Source organism: Pelodiscus sinensis, unplaced genomic scaffold (assembly GCF_049634645.1).
Source record: "Pelodiscus sinensis isolate JC-2024 unplaced genomic scaffold, ASM4963464v1 ctg34, whole genome shotgun sequence".
Taxonomy (NCBI): Eukaryota; Metazoa; Chordata; order Testudines; family Trionychidae; genus Pelodiscus; species Pelodiscus sinensis.
Window position 1 is genome coordinate 8,389,775 of NW_027465849.1, and position 27,998 is coordinate 8,417,772.

General features: G+C 55.9%; 3 protein-coding genes across 9 annotated transcripts in view; 2 read left to right on the plus strand and 1 right to left on the minus strand.

The window, feature by feature from the left end:
* Positions 1-4,799, plus strand: part of LOC102451443 (leucine-rich repeat and fibronectin type III domain-containing protein 1-like protein) — a 137,667-nt gene extending 132,868 nt beyond the window's left edge. For all 6 annotated transcript variants that reach the window (XM_075915272.1, XM_075915270.1, XM_075915274.1 and 3 more), the window contains one exon: positions 3,937-4,799. In XM_075915272.1, coding sequence (XP_075771387.1) covers positions 3,937-4,450 — 514 coding nt within the window. In that variant the 3' untranslated portion in view covers positions 4,451-4,799. The remainder of the gene's footprint in view (positions 1-3,936) is intronic.
* Positions 4,800-8,422: 3,623 nt separating this feature from the next.
* LOC106732396 (uncharacterized) lies at positions 8,423-16,746 on the plus strand. 2 transcript variants are annotated; one of them, XR_012898953.1, is made up of 6 exons: positions 8,423-8,694; positions 10,756-10,905; positions 11,389-11,548; positions 13,005-13,146; positions 13,876-16,122; positions 16,169-16,746. XR_012898953.1 is itself a non-coding variant. In XM_075915597.1 (5 exons), the coding sequence occupies exons 1-5, from the start codon at positions 8,449-8,451 to the stop codon at positions 13,901-13,903; spliced, it is 726 nt and encodes a 241-aa protein (XP_075771712.1). In that variant the 5' UTR covers positions 8,423-8,448; the 3' UTR covers positions 13,904-16,746. The 2 variants fall into 2 exon arrangements, 1 of the variants encoding a protein (XP_075771712.1); XM_075915597.1 differs by having other exon boundaries at positions 13,876-16,746.
* A 146-nt stretch (positions 16,747-16,892) lies between these two features.
* LOC102452079 (cytochrome P450 2F3-like) lies at positions 16,893-27,955 on the minus strand. Its single transcript, XM_075915592.1, has 9 exons — positions 27,715-27,955; positions 26,958-27,120; positions 25,833-25,982; positions 25,041-25,201; positions 23,469-23,645; positions 19,735-19,876; positions 19,260-19,447; positions 18,150-18,291; positions 16,893-17,105 (listed from the first exon to the last, which is right to left on the minus strand). The coding sequence occupies exons 1-9, from the start codon at positions 27,889-27,891 to the stop codon at positions 16,924-16,926; spliced, it is 1,482 nt and encodes a 493-aa protein (XP_075771707.1). The 5' UTR covers positions 27,892-27,955; the 3' UTR covers positions 16,893-16,923.
* Between the last annotated feature and the right edge of the window lie 43 nt (positions 27,956-27,998).

Genomic DNA, 27,998 nt, shown 5'->3' on the forward strand with positions numbered 1-27,998 from the left:
CCGTTGTGGAGCATGTTCCCAGGAGAGGCCACGTTCAGCGTATCCCACGCGTGGGCCTACGGTTGAGCCCCATGTAAATCCCAACCACCTCACTGGCCGTAGCCCTGCCCTGGAGGAACAATTCAACACCAGCTGTCCTTTCGAAACGACTAGCATGCACAGCGCTTCCCCTCCCCGCGTGGTTGTTGCTGTTGCCTAGAGAATGGCGGGTGTGTTGCCTAGGTTTGTTCTCGTAGTACAGCACGTGGCGCCAAGACCGGTGGTTGGAGAAGGAGGGTTTGTACGTCTCGTTAGCCGGACGCCCAGCAAAGCAGGTAGCTGAGGGAGCACTCTGCTGGCTTCTGCGGGAGAGGAGGCAGGATCTTCGGTTCTCTGCCTTCAGTACCTCATTTCCATAGCAGCTGTGTGCTCTCGGGTCACCTGCCTGAAAGCCAGGGAGAGCCTGAGGGAGGTGGGGCCCTATTTATATATTAACTGTGTCTTGTTGGAGTATAACGTGGCTAAGTCATAGAACCCTAGAATGGGAGAGGTCATTGAGTCCCGTCCCCTGCCCCTCCCTTTTTTTGTAGAGCAAAAAAAAAAAAAAGGCCTATCCCTTTAAGAAACACGAGATGCACATTTCCATACTTTTTGGCCTCTGCAGGCTCCCGCACTGAGGGGGGACGGGAAGAGCCGCATGTGGCTCATGAGCTGCAGGTTGGCCATGGCTGGTCTAGATCATCCCCGATCCTTGTCCATCCAACCTGCTCTTCGGTATCTCCAGGGATGGAGATTCCACAACCTCCCCAAGCAATTTATTCCAGTGTTTCACCACCCGGACAGGCAGGAAGCTTTTCCTCATGTCCAACCTCACCCTCCCTTGCTGCCAGTGAAGCCAGTTGTCAGACTTGGGGCTGATATCTTGCCGATGACTGTGTGGGGGGCAGGGCCTGGATGAGAGCGGGGTTGCCGACCAACCTGGGTGGTGGCCGAGGTTGGGCGGGAGGTGCTGGGCTGTGTCGAGACGCAAGGAGAAATCTGTGTGTGCGCTTAGTTTGTTGCAAGTATTATTTCCCCAGAAATAGAGGGTGAGGGGGCGGGGGCTTTGGCACCAGCTTTGTTTCAGGAATTAAGGGGGGGTGTTGGCACACAACAGAGCCCTTCGCCCGAGCACCCTCCGTGAGTCTTGGGCAGCGAGTGAATGAGGGGGAAAGCCAGAACCACCGTCCCCACACTAGCGGGCAAAACGTTCAGCATGGGGAACGGAGGCGAAAAGGAAAGAGAGGAGGGGCTGAATGGGACGGAGCAGAGAAGGAGACTCAGATGGGTCTGTGGCCTTGATACGAGCTTCCTTTTCGTGGGGATGTATGTGTGGGTGGGTGGGGTGTGGTGGGGGAAGGTGATTATTCCATCGTAAGGAGGCTCTGTCAAAACAAGGAGGGTGCTCAGAGAATTCTGAGGCGGGAAGAGCCCTCAGGAGGCATCGAGTCCACTCCCCCCCCGCCCAAAGTAGGACCCATCCCGACTCAACCAGGTCGACACGAAAGGGGAAGGTCGAATTAAGATATGCAACTCCAGCGATGTTAATTACGTCGCCGGAATCTACGTACCTTCATTTGAGTTTCCTCGCTGTCCCCACAGCGGGAGGTCGACAGGAGCAAACACTCACATCGGCTTCCCTTACTCCTCAGAGGAGCACCAGCTGCTGATGAGGGCCCCTCTGAGTTCAATTAGGCAGGTCTTTACTAGACCCACTAAATCAAGCTCCAGAAGATCAATCGTAGGAGCGGGTTCGTCCCCCAAGTGAAGACAATAACCTCAGAGTTGATATTGTGGTGCAGTAAGCAAATGAATAACCATTCAGTACAATCTGACATGTGTTTAATCAATTTAGAGAAATTGGATTTCATAGAATAAATTCTTAGGAAGAATTTGATGTTTTTACATCCAGTGATCATCTAACTTTAATTAGCCACACATGCATGCTATAAATTAATAGATCAATAAATATTGAATAGTGATGTGTCGATATTGATCATTGAAACACGATAAGAGAGCGTGAAAAAGCCAGTGGTGTAAGCTTCCTTTTGTTTTTTAATCGAGCAACATACGAATTAAAAGAAATCATTCTCATTTATTATTAAGAAAGGGGTAAAATGCCCGAGATGAAAGAGATGAACGCTCATCCTCGAGGCAGAAGTGACATGTTGTCAGCTCAATATAGCAAACGTGACGCTTGCTTTACGGTCGCTGCATGAAAAGCAGTGTGATTGAGCTGCGATATGCGTGCTTTTTCCCTCTTTGTGTGCAGTTCAGTCTGCAGCAAGGGAGGGATGCCTGGTTTTAAAATCTGGATTTTGGTTTAACTCTATGAATTCTTGTCAGCCGTATTCTACCTTGGGGCAGCCGCAGTCTTCTGAACTGGCTTGTTCCGGTTGATTTCAGAATCAGGGCTGATCTACACTAGGAGTTTAGGTCGAGGGATTACATTTGGTGTGAGATCGAATTGGGAATGAAGGAGTCTACACTACGCTGGCCCTTTTAAAATCAACCTGTTCTCCACCTGAAGGAGAACATTCGTGCCTCGAATTCAGGGCAGTGTAAACTCTGCGGCCACGTCTACACGGCACCCTTCGCTCGGAATAAGCTATGCAATTTGAGCTACGCAACTTACGTAGCTTATGTCGAGTGTCTTTCAAAATAATATATTTCGTAATTTGGCGCTGTCTACACGGTGCCAAATGCCGACGTACACCTCTATTCCGAAATGTCCCTTAATCCTCATGGGACGAAGTTTTCAGGGACGCCGGACTAGCACGCCTGTTATTTCGAAAGCGATTGTGAAATAACGGGTGCGCTGTCAAGACGTGGAGTAGCCATTTCCAGATCCCAGAAGTATCCCAAAATAGCACCCCAGTGCGGATGTACCCTTTGTGTTGTGATTCCGAGTTACAGATTGTATTTTTCCAAACGACAGTGTTATTTGTATGATATTAATTTTTAAAACAACAAATCGTCCTGTAGCACTTTATAGACTAACAAAACATGGAGATGGGATCATGAGCTTTCTTGGGCACAGCCCACTTCTTCAGATGACCAGAGCTTTGAGTTTAGGATGTGCAGACCCAAAATAAATCGGAGCGGGGAAGGGGAAAAAAAGGAGGGGGTGGGAGACAGAGAGCAGAGGGTATGGAAAATCAAAGTCAGTGTTATAACTGGGAACTCCATCAAGGGTGTTTTAGTCTTCATCCCTGTAAACTCGTGTCATTCTCGCTAGGTTTTAACAGAAAAGGGCGATCGTCAGTTGCGTTTCCAGTAGCGTTGCCTTCTGGTTTTCAACCTTACGCATTGACGTAGCTGTGCTAAAACAGAGCAGTACTCCAAATTTCTCCATTTTACCTCTTTTCTGTCAGATTTCTTGAGGAGCAACCCTATTCCAAGTTCATTCTATTTGATTCAGTGGCCATCAGGATGGGCACGGAGGGTGTCCCTAGCCTCTGTTTGTCAGAAGCTGGGAACGGGCGATAGGGGAGGGATCGCTGGATGTTTCCCGGTTCTGTTCGTTCCTTCTGGGGCATCTGGCGTTGGCCACTGTGGGCAGACAGGACGCAGGGCTAGATGGACCTTTGGGTCTGACCCAGTCTGGCCGTTATGTTCTTTTTTTAAAAAAAAAAAGAGAAATTATATTTAAAGTTCACTGTCAAGTAATCTTTACGTTAACATCCGATCGCTGTGGGTTAGTTGCTATGCACCGGAACTCCACAAGTGCCAATTCCTTGTAGTGTTTCTCCAATAATGGGAGAGCACAGATATATGGTCCATGCCACAGGGTTACCTTAGGGTCCATGCCAAAGAGGGCAGGGTCCCTCTGTGGCCCAGAATCTTTTGACCCGGCAAAGCACTTTTTCACGGCACGCTGCCTTTCAGGGGGTTTATGTGATCTATTTTGCCTTTCAGGATGATCCCGGCCGTCAGCAAATCCTTCTTCCTGACCGATCTGGTGGCAGGCCGGGAGTACGACCTCTGTGTCCTCGCAGTGTACGACGACGGGTTGACTTCTCTCACGGCCACCCGGGCGATCGGGTGCGTGCAGTTCACCACGCACGAAGAATACAAGCACTGCCGCTCTCTACGGGCCCAGTTCCTCGGCGGGACCATGATCATCATCATCGGCGGGATCATCGTGGCTTCGGTCCTCGTTTTCATCTTCATTCTTCTCATGAAGTACAAAGTCTACAACAATCCCCAGAAAAATAAACCCGCCAAGGTGAGCAACGTCTGCTCGCAGACCAACGGCTGTCAGAGCGGGTCCCTGGCCCGGTCGGCTTCCCGACTCGCCGAGGGACGGGAAAGTTTGCATCCAGAATGCCCAGGAACGGCCCTCAAAGGCAAAACGGTGGTGGATTTGGATTGTGAACGAGCGACTCTTACCGACCCCCCCTTTTTAACGACTGAAGTATTCTCTCACTAGCAATGTGGCCACGCCGGACACGCACCACATGAGCCCAGGCGACATCACTGGCAACCTTTTAACACGCGGGGTTGTATTTTAAGCTTTCACGACTCTTGTCTATTTTTAAGATCAGATGGTTTAAAATATTTTTTTAATCTGTAAAACGGTTCCTGCATTCTTAACTATTTTTGTTCCAATATATTAAATATAAAGTGTGTGATTTGCAAAATTTTTTTTTTACTGTTTCTTTTATAGCCTACATCTCTGGTTTTGAATCGGAAGCATAAGTATCGCCCGACTAGCTTTGTCTTTGCTACCGAGCTGTTAATGAGCAATGAAATGTTATAAAAAGTTCTCCGCTTGTTCACCCCGAGATGTTCCTCAGTCTGTGTTGCGTTGTGTACATGTCATCTGCAAAACCACACGCAAAAGGTTCTTCTGTGGACAAAATACTACTCCAGATACGGCAAAGGAAATTGAAGGATTTTAACATTGTCTCACAATTCTGCGTCGGTACAGAATTGTTGGCACATGCTATTTGCTTTGTAAAGGCTGGTGATATCCAAGACTGTGCCTTCCACACCCTTCTCTTGCTTTTCAGTTAGATTTAGCTCAATATAGACAGCGAGAAATCTCCAGTTTTGTCCTTCCGAATTTAAGTCTTCAGAAAACCACTGAACTTAGAAATTGTGTGTTGTGCGCAATTTTGCCACAACGCAAACTGTGTCTTAATCTCCCACTCTCAAATTGTGCCAAGTCTGAGTTAATCGCGCTCTTTCTGATCTGTTTTTTAGAGTGAGGACCCAGAAATTAAACTCACCTCTTCCAAGGGGCATCTTCAGATAACATTTCTAACCCATTTCTTCTTTCTGTAGTACTGCATGACACACAACGCCTTGGCCCACAGCTGGGACATGTCAATGTTTATGTGCCATTCATTTTAACAGATCATAATTAAGAATTAATTTTTTTTCTTTGTTTAAAGAGGTACTGTCGGGTCAAAATGGGTCCCAAATTTAGGATTTGGTAATGATCTTCTACAAAACCTAAGAGCAATCCAGGAGGTTTTTTTTTTTTAAATGATTGTCATAACTAACAGTATTCCTCCACGCTGTTCTAGCATGTGAATTTGAAAGCAAACCTACTTTAAAAAAAAAAAAGAAATCCTATCTAAATAAAACTGACTAGTCTCTTTCTTGTGGTCAAAATGGAAAGAAATGACATGAAGGGGGGGAAACTAACAAGAAGGAAGGACGGAGATGACTTGAAAAGTAACAGGTTCATTTCCAAAAGGAAACCGTTGGAATCCTAAAGAGAAGTGTGCTGTGATTTAAGAAGAAAAGGCAATACTTGTTCTAACCTTTCCCCAACCAGCCACATTTTTCTGCTTGGATCTGAAAGCATGGGCCAGGCAAAAATATACAGTGGACGGCTTAAAAGCTGGGTTCTTGCGCAACGTTAAAATATGATCCTTTATTCCTCCCTGGGTCCTAAATAGAAGTGCTCAAAAACTAAATCTTTTCACATACACGTGTGAATTGCCACAGTTGCAGGACTCTTTAAAATGTCCGGTCGACAGAGTTTATTTGAAAAAAAAAACTTAAAAAAAAAATAAGTTTGATCTGAGGAAGTGGGCCTGGCCCATGAAAGCTCATCGCCTAATAAACCATCTTGTTAGTCTTTAAAGGGCTCCATGGTCCTGTTTTTTGTTTCAGCTGCACCAGACTAACACGGCTACATTTCTATCACTATTAAAAAAAAATAGAGTCGCTCTGGAGCACCTTGGAGACTAAGGTGAGCTTTTGTGGGCAAAACCCACTTCCTCGGGTGAGTGGAGCAAAAGGGACAGGAACCCCAAATTTAAAGCAGAAAAAGAAGGGGGGACAAACTTTGTCAATTAGAGAGCCTGTGCTATATGAGGCTGTCTCTCTCTTCCTGTCTCTCTCTCTGTGTGTGTGTGTGTGTGTGTGTGTGTGTGTCTCTGTAACAAAAGACAGGACTATGCAGCACTTTAAAGACTAACAAGATGGTTTATTAAGTGATGAGCTTTCGTGGGCCAGACCCACTTCCTCAGATCAATATGTGGAAGAAAATCGGCACAACCATATATACCAAAGTGATACAATAAAAAAAAAAGTGAACGCATGTGAAATTGACAAATCAAATTTTAGAACAGAGTGGGGGTGAGGGAGGAAGGTAAGTTTCTGTGAGGTAATGATGTTAGGGGTGATAATTGGGGAAGCTATCTTTGTAATGGGTGAGATAATTAGAGTCTTTGTTTAAACCCATACATAAAGTGTCACATTTAAGCATGAATGACAGTTCTGAAGCTTCTCGTTGAAGTCTGGAGTTAGTCTCTTTGAAGCAATATGCATGTTTTAAGGTCATTAAGTGAATGATCAGTCTGGCTGAAATGGCAGGCAACAGCTTTCTCTCTGTGAGAGAGTCGTATGTCTGTTTTGTGGGCATTGATTCTTTGGTGACGCGTCTGAGACGTTTGTCCAGTGTACATAGCAAACGGACACTTCAGGCACATGATGGCATAAATTATATTTCTGGATGAGCAGGAATATGTGTTCTGGATCTTGTAACTGGCATGGTTAGGTCCAATAATGGTGTCAGCAGAGTGAATATGTGGACAAAGCTGGCAACGGGGTTTGTTGCAAGGGAAGGTACCAGGGTTGGTATTAGTGTGGTATGCCCTGTGGGTGTTGGTAAGAATCATCCTGAGGTTAGGTGGTCGTCTATAGGAGACTATGGGTCTGTCTCCCAGAGCCTCTCAGAGCGTAGTATCCTGTTCCAGTATAGGCTGTAGTTTATTGATAATGCGTTGGACGGGTTTAAGTTGGGAGCTGTAGGTGATGACAAGTGGTGTTCTATTGATCTGAGGAAGTGGGTCTGGCCCACCAAAGCTCATCACCTAATAGTGATGAGTAGTGCTGGACGTAGCCTAAGTGACAGACACCTGGGTTCTATTTGGAGAGGGGCCTGGTGCCTAGTGGGTAGAGCAAGGGGGAAGGGCCCACGTCTCCTGGGTTCTGCGGCTGGGTACCGCTGACTCCATGAGCCTTCTCCCTGGCCGCCCAGGCAAAGTGCGGCTCAAAGAACTCCCGGGCTGTGGAAGGCTGAACCCCCCTCGGTGTGGGGTTAAGAGCAGCCCCCCAACTCTGCCCCCCAGGCAAACCCTTCGACCCCACCTTCTTCCTGAGCTGCGCCGGCTCCAACATCATCTGCACCCTGGTCTTCGGGGAGCGCTTCGAGTACACCGACCGCAAGTTCCTCACCCTGCTCAACCTGATCAACAGCAACTGGAAGCTCATGAGTTCCACCTGGGGGCAGGTGAGGGGGGCCGGGACGCGCCCCGGGCCACTCCGGCTTGGGGCCTGCGTCCGGCGGGCGAGCCAGGCCGTGGAGGGGGCAAAGCTCTTGCCGGCCTCTTCGGGGACACAGGGCAGGCCTGCCTCACTGCCAGAGCCCCCCAGGACACGCCTGAGCCCCGACCCCCAGCCCAAAGCCCTCTCTCTACCCTTTTAAAGACTAACAAGATGATTTATTAAGTGATGAGCTTTCGTGGGCCAGGAAGTGGGTCTGGCCCACAAAAGCTCATCCCCTAATAAATCATCTTGTTAGTCTTTAAAGTGCTGCATGGTCCTGTGTTTTGTTTCAGCTGCACCAGACGAACACGGTTGCATCTCTCTCTCTCTCTCTCTCTCTCTCTCTTTTTCTCTCTGTGTCTCTCTCACTGTGTGTGTGTGTGTGTGTGTGTGTGTGTGTGTGTGTGTGTGTGTGTGTGTGTGTCTCTCTCTCTCTGTGTGTGTGTGTGTGTGTGTCTCTCTCTCTCTGTGTGTGTGTGTGTGTGTGTGTGTGTGTGTGTGTGTCTCTCTCTCTCTGTGTGTGTGTGTGTGTGTGTGTGTGTGTGTGTGTGTCTCTGTCTCTCTCTCTCTGTCTCTGTGTGTGTGTCTCTCTCTCTGTCTCTCTCTCTCTCTCTCGTGCTGTCTTTCCGTGCAAAGAGGTTTATGTTCCCCACTGCAGGCAGGAGCCGCACCCCCTCGCACGCCGCTTCCCTGCGGGGGTCAGAGTACGGGGTGGCCGTTGCTGTCTCGCTTCTTTCCCAGCAGGGGCCCAGATGCCGAGATCGGCGGCGGCAGGCGGGAGAACGACCCACACGTCTCCACGTCGGCCCGCGTGGGCAGAACTCCCGAGAGCGCCTCGCTGTCTCTCCCGCCCCGACACGGCCTGTGGAAGGACGGTCTGGCCACAGCGTAAGTGACCCTGGTGGTGCAAGAGGCCGTGGCACGAACACCGGCTGGGGCGAGGAACGGCTCCCGCCCAACAGCGACTGCCGGGGGCGTGGCGGGCAGCCAGCGCCAGGCTCCGGGCAGGCTTGGCGGGGCATGAAGCCGGCCCGGCTGGCAGAGACGTGCTCAGCACCAGCTGGGGAGGCCCCTGGCCCTGCCCGGCTCCCAGACAGGCAGGTCTGTGGACCCCAAACTGGGCACCTGCGGGAGCCGGGGGAGGCCACTCCTAGACCGCAGGGCTCCCGTGTCACCTGCTGCCAGGCTGGGGGCGGAGCTGGGTGGGGGCGGAACCGGGGGGGGCGGAGCCAGGGTGAGGAGTGAAGAAGCAGGGGCGGAGCTAGCTGGGGGGGTGAATGGGCAAGGGCGGAGCTATGCTGGGGACAGAGCCAATTGGGGAGTGAGCGGGGGCGGAGCCAGTTGGGGAGTGAAGGGGTGCAGAGCGGACAGAGGGTGGAGCCGGGAATGGGGTGGAGCCAGGTGGGGTGGGGGGCGGGCGGGCGAGGGAGCCTCACCCCACACTCCCCGCCAGATCCTAGGGGCGAAGGAGGGGTGGGATGGGCCCACGATGGGCTGGGGGGAGAGCGCCACAGGGAGGAGCAGCCTGTAGGTTGGGCCCCCGGCCGGAGGGCCGAGCCCCCAGCCAGCAAGTAGCCCGGGGGCCAGAGCAGCTCTCAGAGAGGGGCCAGCCCAGCAAGAAAGCTGGGGTCCCAGGCCTGGCCTGGCCTAGTGGTGAGCGACTCCGTTCCCAGCGGGGGGGAGGGTCAGGGAGCCAGGAGGCTGCTGAGGCTGGGGTGGGGCGGACGCTGTGGGGCAGAGGAGGGCTCTGGCTGGGGCTGTGAGCTCCAGGATGGGACCAGGCATGAGGAGTTTGGGGGGGTGCAGGCGGGTTGCCCCAGATCTGGGAACAAATGACTCCCTCTCCCTAGGCTGCAGCTAGCTCTGGGGAAGGGGCCCCCTCTCCCCCACCCGGCAGGCAGCCTGGCCCCTGCCTCCTATCTGCTCCCCACCCAGATCCCCTTCCTCTCGGGGCTTCTTCCCCCTTCCCTGGCTGCCCCCAAGACCTCTGGCTCCCTATTGAATCCCCACCCTGCTCCCCACTCCTCCTCTGTCCTCCCAGGACCCTCACCCCCCATCCAACCTCCCCTGGCCCCCAACCCTCTCCAGGAACCCTGCCCCCCGTCCAACCTCCCCTGCTCCCCTAACCCTCTCCAGGACCCCTGCCCCCCGTCCAACCTCCCCTGCTCCCCTAACCCTCTCCAGGACCCCTGCCCCCCGTCCAACCTCCCCTGTTCCCCCCCAACCCTCTCCAGGACCCCTGCCCTCCCGTCCAACCTCCCCTGCTCCCCCCAACCCTCTCCAGGACCCCTGCCCCCCGTCCAACCTCCCCTGCTCCCCCCCAACCCTCTCCAGGACCCCTGCCCCCCCGTCCAACCTCCCCTGCTCCCCTAACCCTCTCCAGGACCCCTGCCCCCCGTCCAACCTCCCCTGCTCCCCCCAACCCTCTCCAGGACCCCTGCCTCCCGTCCAACCTCCCCTGCTCCCCCCAACCCTCTCCAGGACCCCTGCCCCTCGTCCAACCTCCCCTGCTCCCCACAACCCTCTCCAGGACCCCTGCCTCCCAGGGGAGAGCGCCCCCTACTGGACCCTGCCCAGCTCCCTGCCCCACAGCGCCCCCTAGTGCCACCCTGGGGCCAGCCCTGCCTGCCAGGGGAGAGCGCCCCCTACTGGACCCTGCCCAGCTCCCTGCCCCACAGCGCCCCCTAGTGCCACCCTGCTGGGCCCCTTGCTCCCCTCAACACAGCGCCCCCTGCCAGCTGGGATGGTGAGCTCAGCACTGCGAGAAGAGAGCACCCCCTGCTGCACAGCGCCCCCTAGCGCTGCCCTGACACCAAGGAGAGCCCCGCCCCCCACTGCTGAGCCCCGCCCCCTCAGTTTCCCAACCTGCAGGGACCCAACTTGCGGCCATTCCTGGTGGCGGCTCCCCCCCACACCTACCGCTCACAGCTGGTTTCCTCCCCTTCCTAGCCGCCCTTCGACCCCACCGTCCTCATCCGCCAGGCCACCTCCAGCGTCACCTGCGCCCTCGTCTTCGGGGAGCGCCACGACTACGAGGACAGGAGGCTGCTCGGCGTGGTCGGCCGCATCGTCCAGCTGATCCGCTCCCCCTGGGGGCAGGTGGGTGTTGCGGGGGGGGGGGGGTCTCCCTGCATCTGCAGGTGGGGCCCGGAGAGCAATTGGGCTGCATTCCCTTGGGTAGGGCCGGGCCGCCTCCTCGCTCGCCCATGGACTCTGTGGTAGCCAATACTGTGGAATCTAAAATAGGAAGGAAGGAAGGAAATTGGGGGGGGAAGAAAAGAAGAAAGGAAGGAAGGAAATTGGGGGAAGGAAGGAAATTGGGGGAAGGAAAGAAGAAAGGAAGGAAGGAAATTGGGGGAAGGAATACACACAGCCACACAAACACCCCGACTGCCCAGTTCTCCGTGTGGGCTGGCGGCAGAGTGTGAGGGCTCGGGGCTGGGCCGTCCCGTCCTGTGTCCAGAGCGTCCCTTCCTGGCAGAGCCCCTGTGGAGGGGAGGAGCCGGGCTGAAGCCGAAGTGGGGGGTTTCTGGGACCTTTTGTATCCCCTGCCCCTGTAATGATCCAGCCCCCACCCCCCAGATGTTCAGCACCTTCCCCGGCCTCATGTCCTACCTGCCGGGGCCGCCCAGGCGGATGTTTGAGAACTTCGAGCAGCTGCGGCTCTTCGTGCTGGAGCAGGTGAAGCGGCACCAACTGCCCCCGCAACGTCATCGACTGCTTCCTGCTCAGGATGGAGCAAGTAAGAGGGTTGCAGGTGGGGGAGGAGGACGACTGATCCCCTTAAAACTCCTCCAGCAGAGAGGCAGTGTGTCCTAGTGGGTGGAACCCTGGGCTGGGGCCCAGGCAACCTGCGCTTGGCTACTGGCCTGCTGGGTGGTGGCCCGGTGCCTCAGTTTCCCCACCTGTGCAATGGGGCCAAGGGTTCTCCTTTTGCCTGACAGAGCCTGCCCCTTGGTTTGGCATTGCCAGGCACTGGGGGGCGGGGCCTGATTTTGGTTGTGGGAATGGACTCCGGGTGCCACAAGAGGTGTAAATAATTACCGTAAAACACCTAATAGTGATAGAAACATACAGCACCTGGCACAGTGAGGCCTGGCCCATGGTTGGGGCAGTGCTACCGTAATACACCTAATAGCAATAGAAACATACAGCCCCTGGCACAGTGCTACCGTAATACACCTAATAGGAATAGAAACATACAGCTCCTGGCACAGTGGGGGCTGGTTCATGGCTGGGGCGGTGCTACCGTAATACACCTAATAGCAACGCACATGCATAGTGCCTGGCGCGCAGAGGGCTGGCCTGCAGGCACGGATGCAGCGTTGCCACAAGCGCCTCTGGTCCCAAGGGGCAGCAATTCGAATCCCCCGAAGCAGAGCAATGTGTGGCAGGGTGGGTATCGTGCTCTCTTCCTCCTCCGAGGCAGGAGCTAGATATCCCAGCCCTGCCCAGACCAGCCTGAACTCGGCTTTTTGTCCTGCCTTTTTCGGTGGCCCGGGAGAAGACCCGGTCCCTGGCCTCTGTGTTGTGCAGCAGCCCCCTTAGCCTGTCCCACCACCTCCTTTCGAGAGGTTACGAACGAGCCAGGAAACTCTCGCCAAACCTGGCGCCCACCTTGGGCTGGCGATCGATGGGTTTAGCTGGCTTAGCGCGAGCCCGGAAGGGCTCCTGGCTCTGCCACACGGCGCAGCACGGCCTGCAGCTTGCTCCTACTCCCCTGGCACCAGGAGATGTTCAGGAGACCCGCCCTGGCTCCATCACCAGCCCTACTGGTTTCAGCCTTTGTTGCTAATCTCCTTCGCCGCTGGGGGGGCCAGGCTGGGAGCCAGACTGTAACCTGAGCGCCGGGGAATCGCGTTCCCACCATCCTACCCACAGCAAGTCACATTTTGGGGCATGTTTGTGATAACATGCACTGCTTCGTTCCCATGGGGCTCCTCCCCGGGAGGCAGGCCTGGGGAAACTGAGGCATGGGGGCAACAGGGAAGAAATGACTTGCCTGGAGCCACTCACTGGGTCAGGAATAGAACCCAGGAGTCCTGACTCTGCCCCTTCCACCAACAGACCCTCCCAGAGCTAGGGATAGAACCCAGGTGTCCTGGCACCCAGCCCCCCCCACTCTAACCACTAGACCCCACACCCTTCCAGAGCTGGGATAGAACCCAGCCCCCCCTGCTCTATCCCCCGCCCCGCAGGCAAACCAGGACCCTGGGAGCTACTTCCACATGGAGACCCTGGTGTTGATCGCGCAGGACCTGTTCTTCGGGGGCACGGAGACCACTGCCATCACCCTGCAGTACGGCTTCCTGCTCCTCCTCCGCTACCCAGAGATACAGGGTGAGCCTCAGGGGTGGGCTCTCTGGGGCCGGGTGCGGTGCGGACACCCCGGCTTTGCCTCACACTCGGACGAGGAAAGGCTGCGGGGTTGGTAGCCCCATCAAGGGAGTTTCCAAAGGCCGCACAGGAAGTCGGTAGCAGAGCCAGGCCCCGAAATCAGGCCCGGCCTTGACTTTCCTACGATCTGCAGTGCCTCCGGACTGGCCCCAGGGTGGCAGCGCTCACTGCTGCCAGCACGGCCCTGGGCCCCGGGGGGAGGTGTGTGCCGAGCCGTCCCAACCATAGGACAGTTCAAGGTGGCTGTCATGGGCGGCAGGGGAAGGCAAACAGCTCCCTGCGTCATGGGATTAGGCAAGGTCGGCTTTCGTTTTGGCTTGTTGGGTTAAACAAGCTTTGCCGGAGACAACGCATGTGAACCACAAAGCCAGGAGCCAAAGCACGAACCCCGCACGGATTCGAGACCCGACCCTCGTGAGTGGAGCCCGGCGGTGCCAACTCCTTCAAGCTGAGCGGTACTGGGAAAAGCAGGACAGATGGGGTGTTAGTGCCAGGATCGAAGTCAGCCTGACCTCAGCTCATCTGCTTTTCTTCGGGGCCAGTTTTTAAAGCTGGCTTCAGCCTCGCACTGTGTGTGCAGGGCCTAGCGTAGACGGGCCAGCGTGGTTGGCGTGTTAGCGTTAGCGCAATATCCATCTTCAACACTAATCAACAGGCCTCGCTTTTATATAGCACCTTCGACCGGTCGAGCTCACTGTGATCACGGGTCGGAGAAGGGGAAACTGAGGCAACTGGGGCAGGAGTCACCCAGGAGGCCAGTGGAAGAACTGGGGAGTAAAAACGGCAGTCTCTTCAATTCCACACCAATGCTTTTTGCACAAGGCAACGCTGCCCTCCACGCCAAAACCATATGGCTTGCGTGTAGGAGGTAAATATTTAGCTCTACTATTGTCAAGAGACAATTAGATAAGTGCCTTTGTAACATCCCACCTGCGTGTCGCTTAGACCGTGGGGTGACCGCCACATGCCAGCGTACGTGGCCTTTTCCAACGATTGCTCAACGTCTTGGCTGGCTCCCCGTGAGTCTTTTGTGCCTTTTGTCCTGTTGCCTGGTGAGCTTGGGCTGTGTGAGAGCGTTATGCAAGCCGCAGGGTTTGTTCCTGGTTAAACAAAGCTGGTTGTATAACGCTGGCTGGTTTATTCTCTCCTTTGCGTGCACAGCAGAATTGCAAGCTCGTAGCACTAACGGCAGGTCACCACGGGGGCAAATGTAACAGCCTGGCTGCGGCGTGGCGTAGGCCAAATCGTGCACCTCCTTGCAATGCTAGTGAAGCAGTCCCGTATTTTTTAAAAAGTGGACTCATTTACTGTATAATTCACCCGGCGGATTAATGAAGACGTGCTCTGGGATGCGAAGCCATAGGTTGTTAATGAGTGGATCACAGCAGCAGACAAACGGCATCTTTTTTTATACGCCTTGTGCAGTTAACCTGTGGAACTCAAGGCCACAGGATTCTGTTGAGGGGAAGCAGGTGATATAATTGGCCTCTGAGCTCTTTTAGACCATTGCTGGAATAATTATAACAGCCTAGCTCTTTTCATTCCCTGCTCTCAATGTGTTTTACTAAGGAGGCTGGGCTTAGGGACACCATTGTCCAGATGGGGAAACTGAGTCGCAGAACAATGGAATGGCTTGTCCCAGGCAACAGAGCCAGAACTAGAACCTATGTCTGTAGAATAACAGTATTCTTTATAAGGGAAGGTTAAGGGGGGGTTTTCCTATTGGCAGTAGAATCCATCTCCTGTACTAAAAACAAATCTGTCCAACTTTTTGACCTCGTTAATATCCGGTAGGACTGAAGCTAGAAGTGATTCGTTCCCAGTGAAGCAAGAACTGGGCAGGGCACAGTTTTCCCCTCAGTTGAGTATTTTTCTGAGTTTTTTCATTTTTCCCCCTTCTCTCTCCAATGGGGGAGGGAGGTTCAACATCTCAAGGAATCTTTGCAAACTGAAAAAAACCCAACCCCGAAACAAACGAATCACTTTTGTGTTTTGCTCTGGGCCCATCCGACCGGCTGAACTGTTCCCTCGCCCTTTGACACGCTCGTGTTGTGGGGCTCATCCGCTTCGGCTTGGAAGGGACTGGAGGAACCGCAGGATGGTTCTTGTAGAAAACGTGTTGAAACATTTGCCGCGCTGTAAATACCGCCCCCTCCTCCGACGCCCTTATTTGAGCCAAGGAATCTCTCAAACCCAATCCTGCTTCATCAACCGATCGGACCAAATCAGCCTTTTTCACCAAGGGAGAAAGCCAATTTGTTGGCAAAGTCCCTCCCGGCCCAAAGCCCTGGAGGTCAGTCTCCCAGGATGGTCAGAAACGGCCCCGGGGGAGACCCGTCTTGTGGGGGACTGGCTTTCTCCTGGCCCCTGATGTAGGAGGCTGGATGGGGGCCAAGTGGGGCAAGCCACAGTGTTATGGCTGTTCTCTGCTCCCCCAAGGGGTAGAACCGATGTTAGAACCTGGACAGGCTGAAACGTTCCTTCTCCACATGGGGGGGGGGACCAGGTTGCACCCTGGGAAATGTAGTCCTCACAAGGAGCCGGCCTATTGAGGAAAGTGGCACCCCGAGCCATGTGAACTACAACTCCCACTCCGGACTCAACTTGTGTCTAGTTTGGAGCCCCACTGTTCTGGGGGGGGAAATGTGATGACAGGTTTCCCACACACACACACACACACACACACACACACACACACACAAATTGTGATGACAGGTTTCTCTCTCTCTCATATATATACACACACACACAAATTGTGATGACAGGTTTCTCTCTCTCTCTCTCACACACACACACACACACACACACACACACACACACACAAATTGTGATGACAGGTTTCTCTCACACACATGGGCGCACACAAACACACACATTGTGATGAAAGGTTTCTCTCTCACACACAAATTGTGATGACAGGTTTCTCTCTCTCTCATATACACACACACACAAATTGTGATGACAGGTTTCTCTCACGCACACACACACACTCACACACACAAATTGTGGTGACAGGTTTCTCTCTAACACACACAAATTGTGGTGACAGGTTTCTCTCTCTCTCTCTCTCACACACACACACACATACACACACACACAAATTGTGATGACAGGTTTCTCTCTCTCTCTCTCACACACACACACACATACACACACACACAAATTGTGATGACAGGTTTCTCTCTCTCTCTCTCTCTCACACTCACACACACACACACACACGCGCACACGTGTCAAATTTTCAGCCCAGGGGGTTGCCGTAAGAGACTTTCAATCCGTTTCCTCACCTTTCCCCGCAGGAAGGCAGGGGAGGAGACTCCAGCCCCGGCTGGCTGTGGCCTGGTCGGCCCAGGGGTGCTGCAGGGGAAGTTGGGGGGATACTGGCGCTCGGGCCTCTGCCAAAGGGCCGCCAGGCACTGTGTGACCCCCAGGGACTAGCAGACCCGCAGCTGCCCGGGGAGCTGAGCCGCACTGGCCACGCGGACCGATTGGAGGCCGGGAGCCGAGCGCCGCTGGACTTGCCGGGCAGGGCTCCCAGCGGGGAACTGGGGCGCAAAGGCTCCATCTTGGCAGCGCTGAGACCATGTGCCCCCCCAAAGAACCCCAGGGGGGCTGGCCCGGGGGTTCCCCCCGCTGAGCCTGGAAGCCATTGGGCGTCGTGGGGAGACAGGGAGCCGGGCCCGAGCAGGCCGAAGGCAAGTCACTTTATTGGGGAGCGGCTCAGCGGGCCAGGAGGCGGAGCTGGTAGGGCCGGGGGATGCTGCCCAGCCCGCTGGACTCGGGCGAGATGTCGATCTCGGCGGGGGCCACCAGGGCCCGCAGGGTGAAGTGCTGGAGGATGGAGGTGAGGAAGATGAACAGCTCCATGATGGCCAGGCTCTCCCCCAGGCAGACCCGCTTCCCTGCAAGGGGGAGAAGCCGGCACACGTGGGCACGGAGCCTGCGTCCCGCCAGCCGCAGGGGGGCCAGGCCAGCCCGGGCTCCCCCCACCTCGCAGGGGCCTGCCCGGCCTCCCTCCACCTCCCACTGCTCTGGAGGAGCTAGCCTGGGGAAAGGGAGCCCAGGGGCTGCTCTCAGCTCTATGGAAAAGGGGGACAGTTCCCACAGGAGAACAGGGAAGAAAGCCCAGGAGTCCTGGTTCCCAGCCCCCTTGCTCTAACCACTAGACCCCGCTCTCCTCCCCAGGCCCAGGTGTCCTGGTTCCCAGCCCCCTTGCTCTAACCACTAGACCCCGCTCTCCTCCCCAGACCCAGGAGTCCTGGTTCCCAGCCCCCTTGCTCTAACCACTAGACCCCGCTCTCCTCCCCAGGCCCAGGTGTCCTGGTTCCCAGCCCCCTTGCTCTAACCACTAGACCCCGCTCTCCTCCCCAGGCCCAGGAGTCCTGGTTCCTAGCCCCCTTGCTCTAACCACTAGACCCCGCTCTCCTCCCCAGACCCAGGAGTCCTGGTTCCCAGCCCCCTTGCTCTAACCACTAGACCCCGCTCTCCTCCCCAGGCCCAGGAGTCCTGGTTCCTAGCCCCCTTGCTCTAACCACTAGACCCCGCTCTCCTCCCCAGACCCAGGAGTCCTGGTTCCCAGCCCCCTTGCTCTAACCACTAGACCCCGCTCTCCTCCCCAGACCCAGGAGTCCTGGTTCCCAGCCCCCTTGCTCTAACCACTAGACCCCGTTCTCCTCCCCAGACCCAGGAGTCCTGGTTCCCAGCCCCCTTGCTCTAACCACTAGACCCCGCTCTCCTCCCCAGACCCAGGAGTCCTGGTTCCCAGCCCCCTTGCTCTAACCACTAGACCCCGCTCCCCACCCAAGACCCAGGAGTCCTGGCTCCCAGCCCCCTTGCTCTAACCACTAGACCCCGTTCTCCTTCCCAGACCCAGGAATCCTGGCTCCCATACCCCCTGTAACCACCAGACCCCACTTCCCGGCCCAGCCCTCCCCCAGTGGCGCTACCTGCCGAGAAGGCCATGAAGGCGTCGTTTCTGCGGAAGCGACCGTCCTGGTCCAGGAAGTGGGTGGGGTCGAAGCGGCCGGGGTGCTTGAACTGGCTGGGGTCAGCCTGGGCCGTGCACAGCAGCGGGATGATGTTTATGCCCTGCGGAGAGGAGCGTGTAGGCGGGGGCCGGGGGACTAGCCCCGCCAAACCGTGTCCTGACGTTTCCCACCGGCTCTCTGGCCGCCCCTAGCAGGGGGTGGGGGCTCCAAGCTGCCACGCGCCCGGCGGTCTGGCTGGGGGCCCAGCTCGGTTCGCCCCAGCGCCGGGAACGTTCTCGGACCCGACACCGACTGCAGGTGAGCCACGAAAGGGGGCATGGTGGGGAAAGGGGCGTGGTTTGAGGGAAAAGAGGGTGTGGCCATGGGGAAAGGAGGCGTGGCCAGTCAGGAGACATGGTGGGAAGAAAGAGGTTGTGGCTTGGAAAGCAACTGTGAGGAGTGACCTGGGAAAGGGGCGTGGTTAATGAAAGGCTGTGTGGTCAGAGAAGGGGTGTGGCAAATGGAAGGGGGTGTGGTTGAAGGGGCGTGGCTGATGAAAAGGGGTGTGGCTAATGGAAGGGGGTGTGGTTGGAGAACCGGCGTGGCTAATGGAAGGGATGTGATTGGATAAGGGCGTGGCTAATGGAAGGGGTGTGGTTGGAGAAGGCGTGACTAGTGGAAGGGGTATGGTCGGAGAAGGGGGTGTGGTCAGAGAAGGGGTATGGCTGGAGAAGGGGTGTGGCTAATGGAAGGGGGTGTGGTCGGAGAAGGGGCGTGGCTAGTGGAAAGGGTGTGGTTGGAGAAGGGGCATGGCTAGTGGAAGGGGGTGTGGTCGGAGAAGGTGTGGCTAGTGGAAGGGGTGTGATTGGATAAGGGTGTGGCTAGTGGAAGGGGTGTGGTCGGAGAAGGCGTGGCTAATGGAAGGGGTATGGCTGGAGAAGGCGTGGCTAGTGGAAGGGGTATGGCTGGAGAAGGGGCGTGGCTGGTGAAAAGGGGTGTGGCTGGGGGTAGGGGTGGAGCCAGGACGCCCTCCGGACAGTAATTTCCACCTTCCTTGCCCGCGTAAGTCGAGCAGCCCGGGGCCGGTACCTTGGGCAGGGTGTAGCCGCGGAACTGGATGTCCCGGGTGACGGTGTGGGGCACACCCATGGGCACGATGTCCGCGAAGCGCTGGATCTCGTGGATGACGGCGTCGGTGTAGGGCATCCGGCTCCGGTCCTCCATGCAGGGGCTGCGGTGGGGGCCGATCACCCGGTCGATCTCCTCGTGCAGCTTCTCTGCAGGGGAGGGGGTAGGGGCAGGCAGGTTCCACACCCGCCGCAAAGCCCCCGGGGACCAGCTGGTGCAGAGCCGCATCGCTTCACTGCCCTCGGCAGACACCAGCTAGGGGCCTAGGGCCCCTTGGGGCCAGCTTGGATCTGGCCCCCTTGAAATCTGGCCTGCAGCTCTCTGTGGGTGAGCCACGGCCGTGAGTCCCCCGCCGGTCCCCATCCTCCCGAAGCCAACGTAAGCTGGGACGGCCCCGGCACTTGGGAATTCTTCCTCCCCCCCGCCCCGGGGTTACCTTCTATCTCGGGATGCCGGAGTAGGATGAGAAGTCCGTAGCGCAAGGTAGAGCTGACGGTCTCCGTCCCAGCAAAGAAGAGGTTCACGGTGGTTTTAGACATGGTCTCCTCATTAAAGTGGGTGGCGGGGTTGTTCTTTTCCTGCAAAGGAGGGAGGCGAGAAGGTTGCGAGTGAGTGTGAGTGTGTGTGTGTGTGTGTATTTGTGTGTGTGTGTGTGTGTGTGTGTGTGTGTGTGTGTGTGTGCATGTCCCCACCCTACCGACAGCCTGTTGTGGGAGATTTCCTACAGCTGCATGACATGTCTCAGCTAGAACTTGTATTCTGCAAAACACCAAAACATTGGGCGACTTTGCGGTGATTTTGCCAGACTGGGTGAAATTTTGGGGGGGCGTGTGGGGAAATCACAATATTTTCATCATTTTGGTTTGAAACAATGTATGGGGGGTAGGGGGAATTACAGTGTTTGAGGATGATCGATACTGAAATGAAAGGAAAATTTTCTCCACTTTTTGATTTGGGGAACAATTTCCATTCTTTCCCCTGGGTTTCTTTCAGAGTGCCAGCGAACGGGGAATTCTGGGTTTGCTCCCCACTCTGAGAGATGCTAAGAGGGGTTGGATTTGGTACCCAGATGGGGATCTTTGAGGAGCAATTAGTTTCTGGAGAAACAGCGCTCTGTCTTCCCCCGGACACACTATTTGCCTGGCGGTTCCTGCTTTCCACAACACAGCTGGCCCACTTGGGGGTGTTATTCATTGGAGCAGTTGTAAAATTGAGGGGCTCTTGACTAGAACTGGACAACTCCCCCTCCCCCACCACCAGGCAAATTTTGGGGGACACCTGAACTATTTGCAAACCAAGTTGAATCCAGTAACTAGAACCAACCAAAACCAATTTGATTTTTTTATTACGAAAACGTTGAATCGATTCATTTCTGAATGGCTCGTTGTGATTGTCCTTTTCAAAATGAGGTTTCATTTTTTTTAAAAAAAGGGCAAAACCATATAAAAATGTCCTGAAACGACAGGAAAAAATGGTCGCAGCATTGGGTTGAGCGAAAGAGACAATCCATTTGTCCCAAAACAAAACATCTTTGTTTCAGCAAGAAATTATTATTATTCTTTTTTTTCAGGGTTGAGGGGGTTTTTTTGGCTGGGCTCAGGCTCTGAATCAATATACCCAGGAGTTGCTGAGCTCAGCTGTTGATGGCTTGTGCTCCTCGTTAAAGATCAACTGGTATTTGCTGGCAAGTACTTTATGACCACGGGTTTTTATCAGATTCAAGGGAAGTCGATTGCATTCCTTCTGCGCTAAGTGACGCAAGATGGGATGAAGATGGACAGCCCGTGGTGGGTAAAGAACAGGTTAGGAACTATTTAGAAAAGATAAACGTACACAAATCCATGGGTCCGGACTTAGTGCACCCAAGGGTACTGAGGGAGTTGGCAAATGTCATTGTGGAGCCTTTGGCTATTATCTTTGAAAAGTCGTGGAGATCAGGAGAAATCCCTGATGACTGGAAAAAGGCAAATGTAGTGCCCATCTTCAAAAAAGGGAAGAAGGACGATCCAGGGAACTATAGGCCGGTCAGTCTTACCTCGGTTCCTGGAAAAACCATGGAAGGGATCCTTAAGGAATCCATATTGAGGCACTTGGATGAGAGGAAAGTGATTAGGAATAGTCAGCATGGATTCACAAAGGGCAAGTCGTGCCTGACCAATCTGATTAGCTTCTATGATGAGGTAACTGGCTCTGTGGACATGGGGAAGTCAGTGGATGTTATATACTTGACTTTAGCAAGGCTTTTGATACCGTCTCCCACAATATTCTTGCCAGCAAGTTAAGGGAATGTGGATTGGATAAATGGACGGTAAGATGGATAGAAAGCTGGCTAGAAGGCCGGGCCCAGCGGGTAGTGATCAACGGCTCGATGTCAGGATGGCAGTCGATTTCTAGCGGAGTGCCCCAAGGTTCGTTTCTAGGACCAGTTTTGTTCAATATCTTTATTAATGACCTGGATGAGGGGATAGATTGCACCCTCAGCAAGTTTGTGGATGACACTAAGCTGGGGGGAGAGGTAGATATGCTTGAGGGTAGAGATAGGGTGCAGAATGACTTAGACAAATTGGAGGTTTGGGCCACAAGAAATCTGATGAGGTTCAACAAGGACAAGTGCAGAGTCCTGCCCTTGGGACGGAAGAATCCCAAGCATAGTTACAAGCTGGGGACCAACCGGTTAAGTAGTAGTTCTGCAGAAAAGGACCTGGGGGTTCCAGTGGATGAGAAGCTGGATGTGAGTCAACAGGGGCCCTTGTAGCCAAGAAGGCCAATGGCATATTAGGTTGCATTAAGAGGAGCATGGCCAGCAGATCCAGAGATGTCATTATTCCCCTTTATTCGGCTTTGGTGAGGCCACATCTGGAGTATTGTGTCCAGTTCTGGGCCCCCCACTACAGAAAGGATGTGGACGCATTGGGGAGGGTCCAGCGGAGGGCAACCAAAATGATGAGGGGGCTGGAGCACATGACTTATATTGAGAGGCTGAGGGATTTGGGTCTGTTTAGTCTGCAGAAGCGAAGAGTGAGGGGGGATTTGAGAGCAGCCTTCAGCTTCCTGAAGGGAGGTTCCAAAGAGGCTGGAGAGAGGCTGTTCTCAGTAGTGACAGGTGGCAGAACAAGGAGCAATGGGCTCAAGTTGCAGTGGGAGAGGTCTAGGTTGGATATTAGGAAAAACTATTTCCCTAGGAGGGTGGTGAAGCGCTGGGCTGGGTTCCCTAGGGAAGTAGTGGAGTCTCCATCCCTAGAGGTGTTTAAGTCTCGGCTTGACAAGGCCCTGGCTGGGTTGATTTAGTTGGGATTGGTCCTGCCTAGAGCAGGGGGCTGGACTTGACCTTCTGAGGTCTCTTCCAGTTCTATGATTCTATGATTCCGCTCCCTCCGCCCCACCTCCTAAATTCCTTTAAAACCTCCCCATTCTTTCCATTTCAAGGAAATATGGCCCCCAAGCCCCAAAGAGTTTTAATCTCCCCATCTAGGGCCATCCTCAGAATGTATAGGGCCGTCCGCAGTCCTATTACACTGGTGCCCCTGTGCCCGACGGCAGCGGAGAGGGGACCGTGTTTTAGAGCTGCGATTTGATCATCTGCAGCGACACCCGAATGAAATAGTTTTACAGCAAATTTTACACGAAGGTCCGGCAGGTGTAAGCGAACGAGACCCTCTTTGGGGGAAGTAGAGCCACAGAACAGGGCGGGCATTAAGACCCAGCGGTGCCCCAAATTTTCGGGGGCCCTACGCCGCTGGGTGTTGTGTGTATGGGTAAAGACGGCTCTGACCCCACCCATCCAAAAAATAATGTGGGCTTCATAACTCATCGCCCACTGCCGCTCCCCTAAATTAGAAACGTTGGACTGGAAGGAACGTAAGTCCCCTGCTGTCAAATGCACCTGCCTCTACTTCAAAGCCAGAGTTAGTGCCACGCCTGTGAAATGCACCCCGGCACCCTCTTTTGGCTGATCCTGCCAGAGGATAATAGCTTACTACTGCTGCCAAAGAATGGGCCTGCCCTGGAGTTCCAGGGGTGGAATTCTGGGCTCTGAGGCTGGATTCTTGGGGTGTCGTTAGCAGTGACTAGTTTTCCATGGCTAGCATCTGTCGTGCCACAAAACGATTGTTCGTGTTGTGGCCAACTCGGTGGGGGGGGCTCCCGCGGGCAGGGGAAGAGCCGGGGCACCTGCTGGATTTTGAGGAGGAAGCAGTCGATGAAATCCCGCAGGTTGTTGGGGTCCAAGGTCTCTTGGTGCGTCTTTAGCTGCTCGCCGACGAAAGCCGCCAGTTTCAGGTAGTTCTGGTAGATCTGCCGGTGGGGCCCCGGGACGTGGCGCATGATCTTGGGGAACACGAAGAGCAACTGGAAAGACGGGAAGGGGAGAAAGCGGGGGACGTTAGCGGCCGTGTTCTCCATACACACCCCCTGGGCGGGGTCCCCTCTCGGCGCGGTGCGGCGTGTAGGTCTGAGACCAGCCCTCAGCTCGGGGGACACGCGACCCTGGCTGTTCTCTCCAAAGCTTGGCCAAGGACTCCCAGCAGCGTGGGATGGAGTCCCCAGCTGGGTAAGGAACCTTGAGTTGGGCTACTAAAGTGAGGGGCGTTCACAAGACCCTTGCAGGACTCCTGGGTCCACTCTGGGGTCCGCCCTCCAAGCAGGGCTCTCTCCCTCATTTTTCCCTGAGCAGAACGAATTTTGTTATGTGTGGAGGTGACGTGCCACACGGGAGTGGCGTGCAACATGGGGAGTGATAGGTGACACCGGGACAACATGCGACACGGAGGAGACGTGCGACATGGGCAACGTGCAATGTGGAAGCAACGTGCAACACGGGGATGGCGTGCGACATGGGGACAACATGCGACACAGAGGAGACGTGCGACACGGGCGACGTGCCATGCGGAGGCGATGTGCCACACAGGGATGACGTGCGACGTGGGGGGCGATGTGTGACACGGGGACGCCGTGCGATACAGAGGAGACGTGCGACGGGTGATGTGCCACACAGAGGCGACGTGCAACACGGGGATGATGTGCGACACAGAGGTGACATGCAACATCACCTTCATATCGGTGCACATAAAATTCATGTGGCGGGGTGGGGCCAAGGGGTTCTGAGTGCGGAGGGCTCAGGCCTGGGGCGCAGGGGTGAGGACGCTGGCTGGGGCAGCAGGCTCCGGGGCGAGGCCAGGATGAGGCGGTGGGGGTGGAGATGCAGGAGGGGGCTCCAGGTTTGGGGAGGGGCTCAGGGCTGGAGGTCGGAGGACAGGGGGGTACAAGCTCTAGGCTGGAGTGCGGGCTTTGGGCTGGAATTGGGGACAAGAGTTTTGGGGTAGAGATAGAATAGTGAAGAGATGCAGCCGTGTTAGTCTGGTGCAGCTGAAGCAAAAAACAGGACCATGGAGCACTTTAAAGACTAACGAGATGATTTATTAGGGGATGAGCTTTCGTTGGCCAGACCCACTTCCTGGCCCACGAAAGCTCATCACTTAATAAACCATCTTGTTAGTCTTTAAAGGGGTAGAGAGAGGGCTTTGGGCTGGGGGTCGGGGCTCAGGCGTGTCCTGGGGGGCTCTGGCAGTGAGGCAGGCCTGCCCTGTGTCCCCGAAGAGGCCGGCAAGAGCTTTGCCCCTCCACGGCCTGGCTCGCCCGCCGGATGCAGGCCCCAGGCCGGAGTGGCCCGGGGAGCCTCCCAGGACCGGCCTAGCAGAGGAGCTTGGCCCGCAGGCCCTTCCTCTCCGTCCCGGCCCCCCTCACCTGCCCCCAGGTGGAACTCATGAGCTTCCAGTTGCTGTTGATCAGGTTGAGCAGGGTGAGGAACTTGCGGTCGGTGTACTCGAAGCGCTCCCCGAAGACCAGGGTGCAGATGATGTTGGAGCCGGCGCAGCTCAGGAAGAAGGTGGGGTCGAAGGGTTTGCCTGGGGGGCAGAGTTGGGGGGCTGCTCTTAACCCCACGCCGAGGGGGGCTCAGCCTTCCACAGCCCGGGAGTTCTTTGAGCCGCACTTTGCCCGGGCGGCCGGGAAGAAGGCTCATGGAGTCAGCGGTACCCAGCCGCAGAACCCAGGAGACGTGGGCCCTTCCCCCTTGCTCTACCCACTAGGCACCAGGCCCCTCTCCAAATAGAACCCAGGTGTCTGTCACTTAGGCTACGTCCGACACTATGAGTGTTCTCCGTAAAAAATATGCTAACGAGGGACTCATTTGCATGAGTCGCGATCTCATTTGCATCTTTTCTACCCCTCCGGTTTTGCGCTGGAGGCTTTGGCGCAAAACCAAGCAGAGCAGACGTGTTCTTTTTGCGCCAAAACCCCCGTTTTCCACAAGACCCTTATGCTCCCAAAGAGGAGCCTTCCCGGTGCCAGGAGAGAACCCAAGGCATTCGGGCTCCCATTCCCCCGCCCCAAAAACCCCTAACTGGGGCAGGCTAGGGGGAAGCAGAACCCCTGTGATGGGATGAGGTTGCCACATCTGGACTCTGAGTTTCTGGGTCACTGACTTCCCCCCCCCCCCCCCCCGCCCCCCCAGCTCATCCGTGAACAGAACCGAACCTTCGGTTTTCCGGAACTCGGACACCAGCACCTGGGCCTCCTCTTTGATCCGCTCCTCCATGCTCCTCTTCCCCATGCCGAAGTTCTTGAAGGTGGCGATGGCGAAGCGGCGCAGCTGCCGCCACCGCTCCCCGGTGCCGTAGACGATGCCTGGGCGGGTGGGAGTCATGACCGGGGTGGAGAGAGGGGACAAGGAAACGTTATTGACTTGCTCCCATAACAGAAGAGCGAGGGGCCCGCCAATGAAATGAAGAGGTGGCAGGTTTAAAACGAACAAACGGGAGTTTTTCTTCACGCAGCGCACTGTCAACCTGTGGAACTCCTTGCTGGAGGATGTGGTGAAGAACCGGACTTTAACGAGGTTCGAAAAAGAGCTAGATAGATTCATGGAGGTTCAGCCCATCAATGTCTGTTAGCCAGGATGGGCAGGGATGGGTCCCTAGCCTCTGTTTGCCAGAGGCTTAGAATAGGTGACGGGAGGGATCGCTGGATGATTCGCTGTTCTGTTCACTCCCTCTAGGGTGCCTGGCGTTTGCCGCTGTCAGCAGACAGGACCCTGAGCTGCATGGACCTTTGGTCTGAGCTATCTGGCTGCTCTTAAGTGCCCCACACTGGACTCCCGGCCCACCCCGCCCTAACCGCTAAAGAGGGTGGTCTCTTGTAGGAAGGGGAAATTGATGGGACTCACCCGCTAGCAAGGCTCAGTGGTCAGGTGGCGGGGCGGGGAGGGAGGCTGCCTGGGCTCTGCCACAGAACTTCTGTGTGGCCTTAGCCATGTCTCTTCCCCTCCCACTCCTTCGGTGAACTTGCTGAGAGGCTAGTGGTTAGAGCAGGGGGCTGGGAGCCAGGGCTCCTGGGTTCTCTTCTGAGATTGGGGAGGGGAGTGGGGGCTAGTGGTTAGCGCAGGGGGCTGGGAGCCAGGGCTCCTGGGTTCTCTTCTGAGATTGGGGAGGGGAGTGGGGGCTAGTGGTTAGCGCAGGGGGCTGGGAGCCAGGGCTCCTGGGTTCTCTTCTGAGATCAGGGAGGGGAGTGGGGGCTAGTGGTTAGAGCAGGGGGGCTGTGGCCAGGTTCCAGCTCCTGCCGTCGGGGTGGACGGTGCCTGAGCCGCCCGCCCGCTTTCCTCACCGTTTCCGTTACTCCACATCTGCACGGCGGGGAAATCCCCCCGGCCACTGAACTCCTCGGCCTTCTCGATCAGGGCTTCCTTCAGCACCTGGTAGCCAGCGAGCACCACGCAGGGCCGGGAGCCCAGGTGGAAGGTGTAGATGGGCCCGTAGGTCTCGCTGAGCTGGAGGGGAGGAAGGGAGGCGGCTGTGAACCCCCACGCAAGGCTCAGCGGTCAGGGGGCAGGGCGGGGCGGGGAGGGAGGCTGCCTGGGCTCTGCCACAGAACTGCTGTGTGGCCTTAGCCATGTCTCTTCCCCTCCCATTCCTTCTGTGAACTTGCTGAGAGGCTAGTGGTTAGAGCAGGGGGCTGGGAACCACGACTCCTGGGTTCTCTTCTGAGCTCATCAGAAGGGAGTGGGGGCTAGTGGTTAGAGCGGGGGGCTGGAGGCCAGGACTCCTGGGTTCTCTCGCCAGGCCTGAGAAAGGGGGCATGTGGTGGGGATTAGGAGTCCTTATTTCTCTCTCAGCTCTGCGAGGGGAGTGGGGACTAGTGGTTAGACTGGGGGAGCGTGTCAGCGTCCGGGTTCCCCTGGGGCACGACCAGTTCCAGCTGGGTGGCCGGCACAGTCCCGGTTCGGAGCCCCCTGTCCGCGGGGATCGGCGTGTTCGGTGTCTCCGAACTCCACGAGGGCTGGGAGGCTCCGGGCCTAGGCTGCATCCTGCCTCCCCTGCCCGCGGCTCTGAGGCCGGACGGGAATCGCTCCTGCCGGACTCACCTTCTGCAGGGACTTGATCAGCTCTTTGACCTCCACCTGCAGCATGTTCCCCAGGAACGGGAGCGGCGTGGGCCCGGGGGGCAGGTGGCCCTGGGTTTTCTTCCTCCACGGGGCGAGGAGGAGCCAGGCCATGAGACACAGGGCCAGGAGGAGGCTGAGGGTCGCGCTGAAATCCATCCCGGAGCCGGCCTCTCTCCTCAGCCTCCCTTCGCGTGCGGGGCCGGGAAAGCTGACACGGCCTTGTCTATATAGCCGCCCCCCCGGCCAGGGCCTGGCTGATAACA

What these genes read in the sequence shown, in the direction of transcription:
- LOC106732396 (XM_075915597.1), top strand. Translation starts at nt 8,449, where the DNA reads ATGTTCCCCACTGCAGGCAGGAGCCGCACCCCCTCGCACGCCGCTTCC. An exon ending in TCCTGCTCAGGATGGAGCAA is followed by an intron (nt 11,549 to 13,004) that starts GTAAGAGGGTTG and finishes CCCGCCCCGCAG; the next exon opens with GCAAACCAGGACCCTGGGAG. An exon ending in CCGCTACCCAGAGATACAGG is followed by an intron (nt 13,147 to 13,875) that starts GTGAGCCTCAGG and finishes GCTTTTATATAG; the next exon opens with CACCTTCGACCGGTCGAGCT.
- LOC102452079 (XM_075915592.1), bottom strand. Translation starts at nt 27,891, where the DNA reads ATGGATTTCAGCGCGACCCTCAGCCTCCTCCTGGCCCTGTGTCTCATG. An exon ending in GATGTGGAGTAACGGAAACG is followed by an intron (nt 25,983 to 26,957) that starts GTGAGGAAAGCG and finishes CCACCCGCCCAG; the next exon opens with GCATCGTCTACGGCACCGGG. An exon ending in TCCTCCTCAAAATCCAGCAG is followed by an intron (nt 19,877 to 23,468) that starts GTGCCCCGGCTC and finishes CCTCCTTTGCAG; the next exon opens with GAAAAGAACAACCCCGCCAC.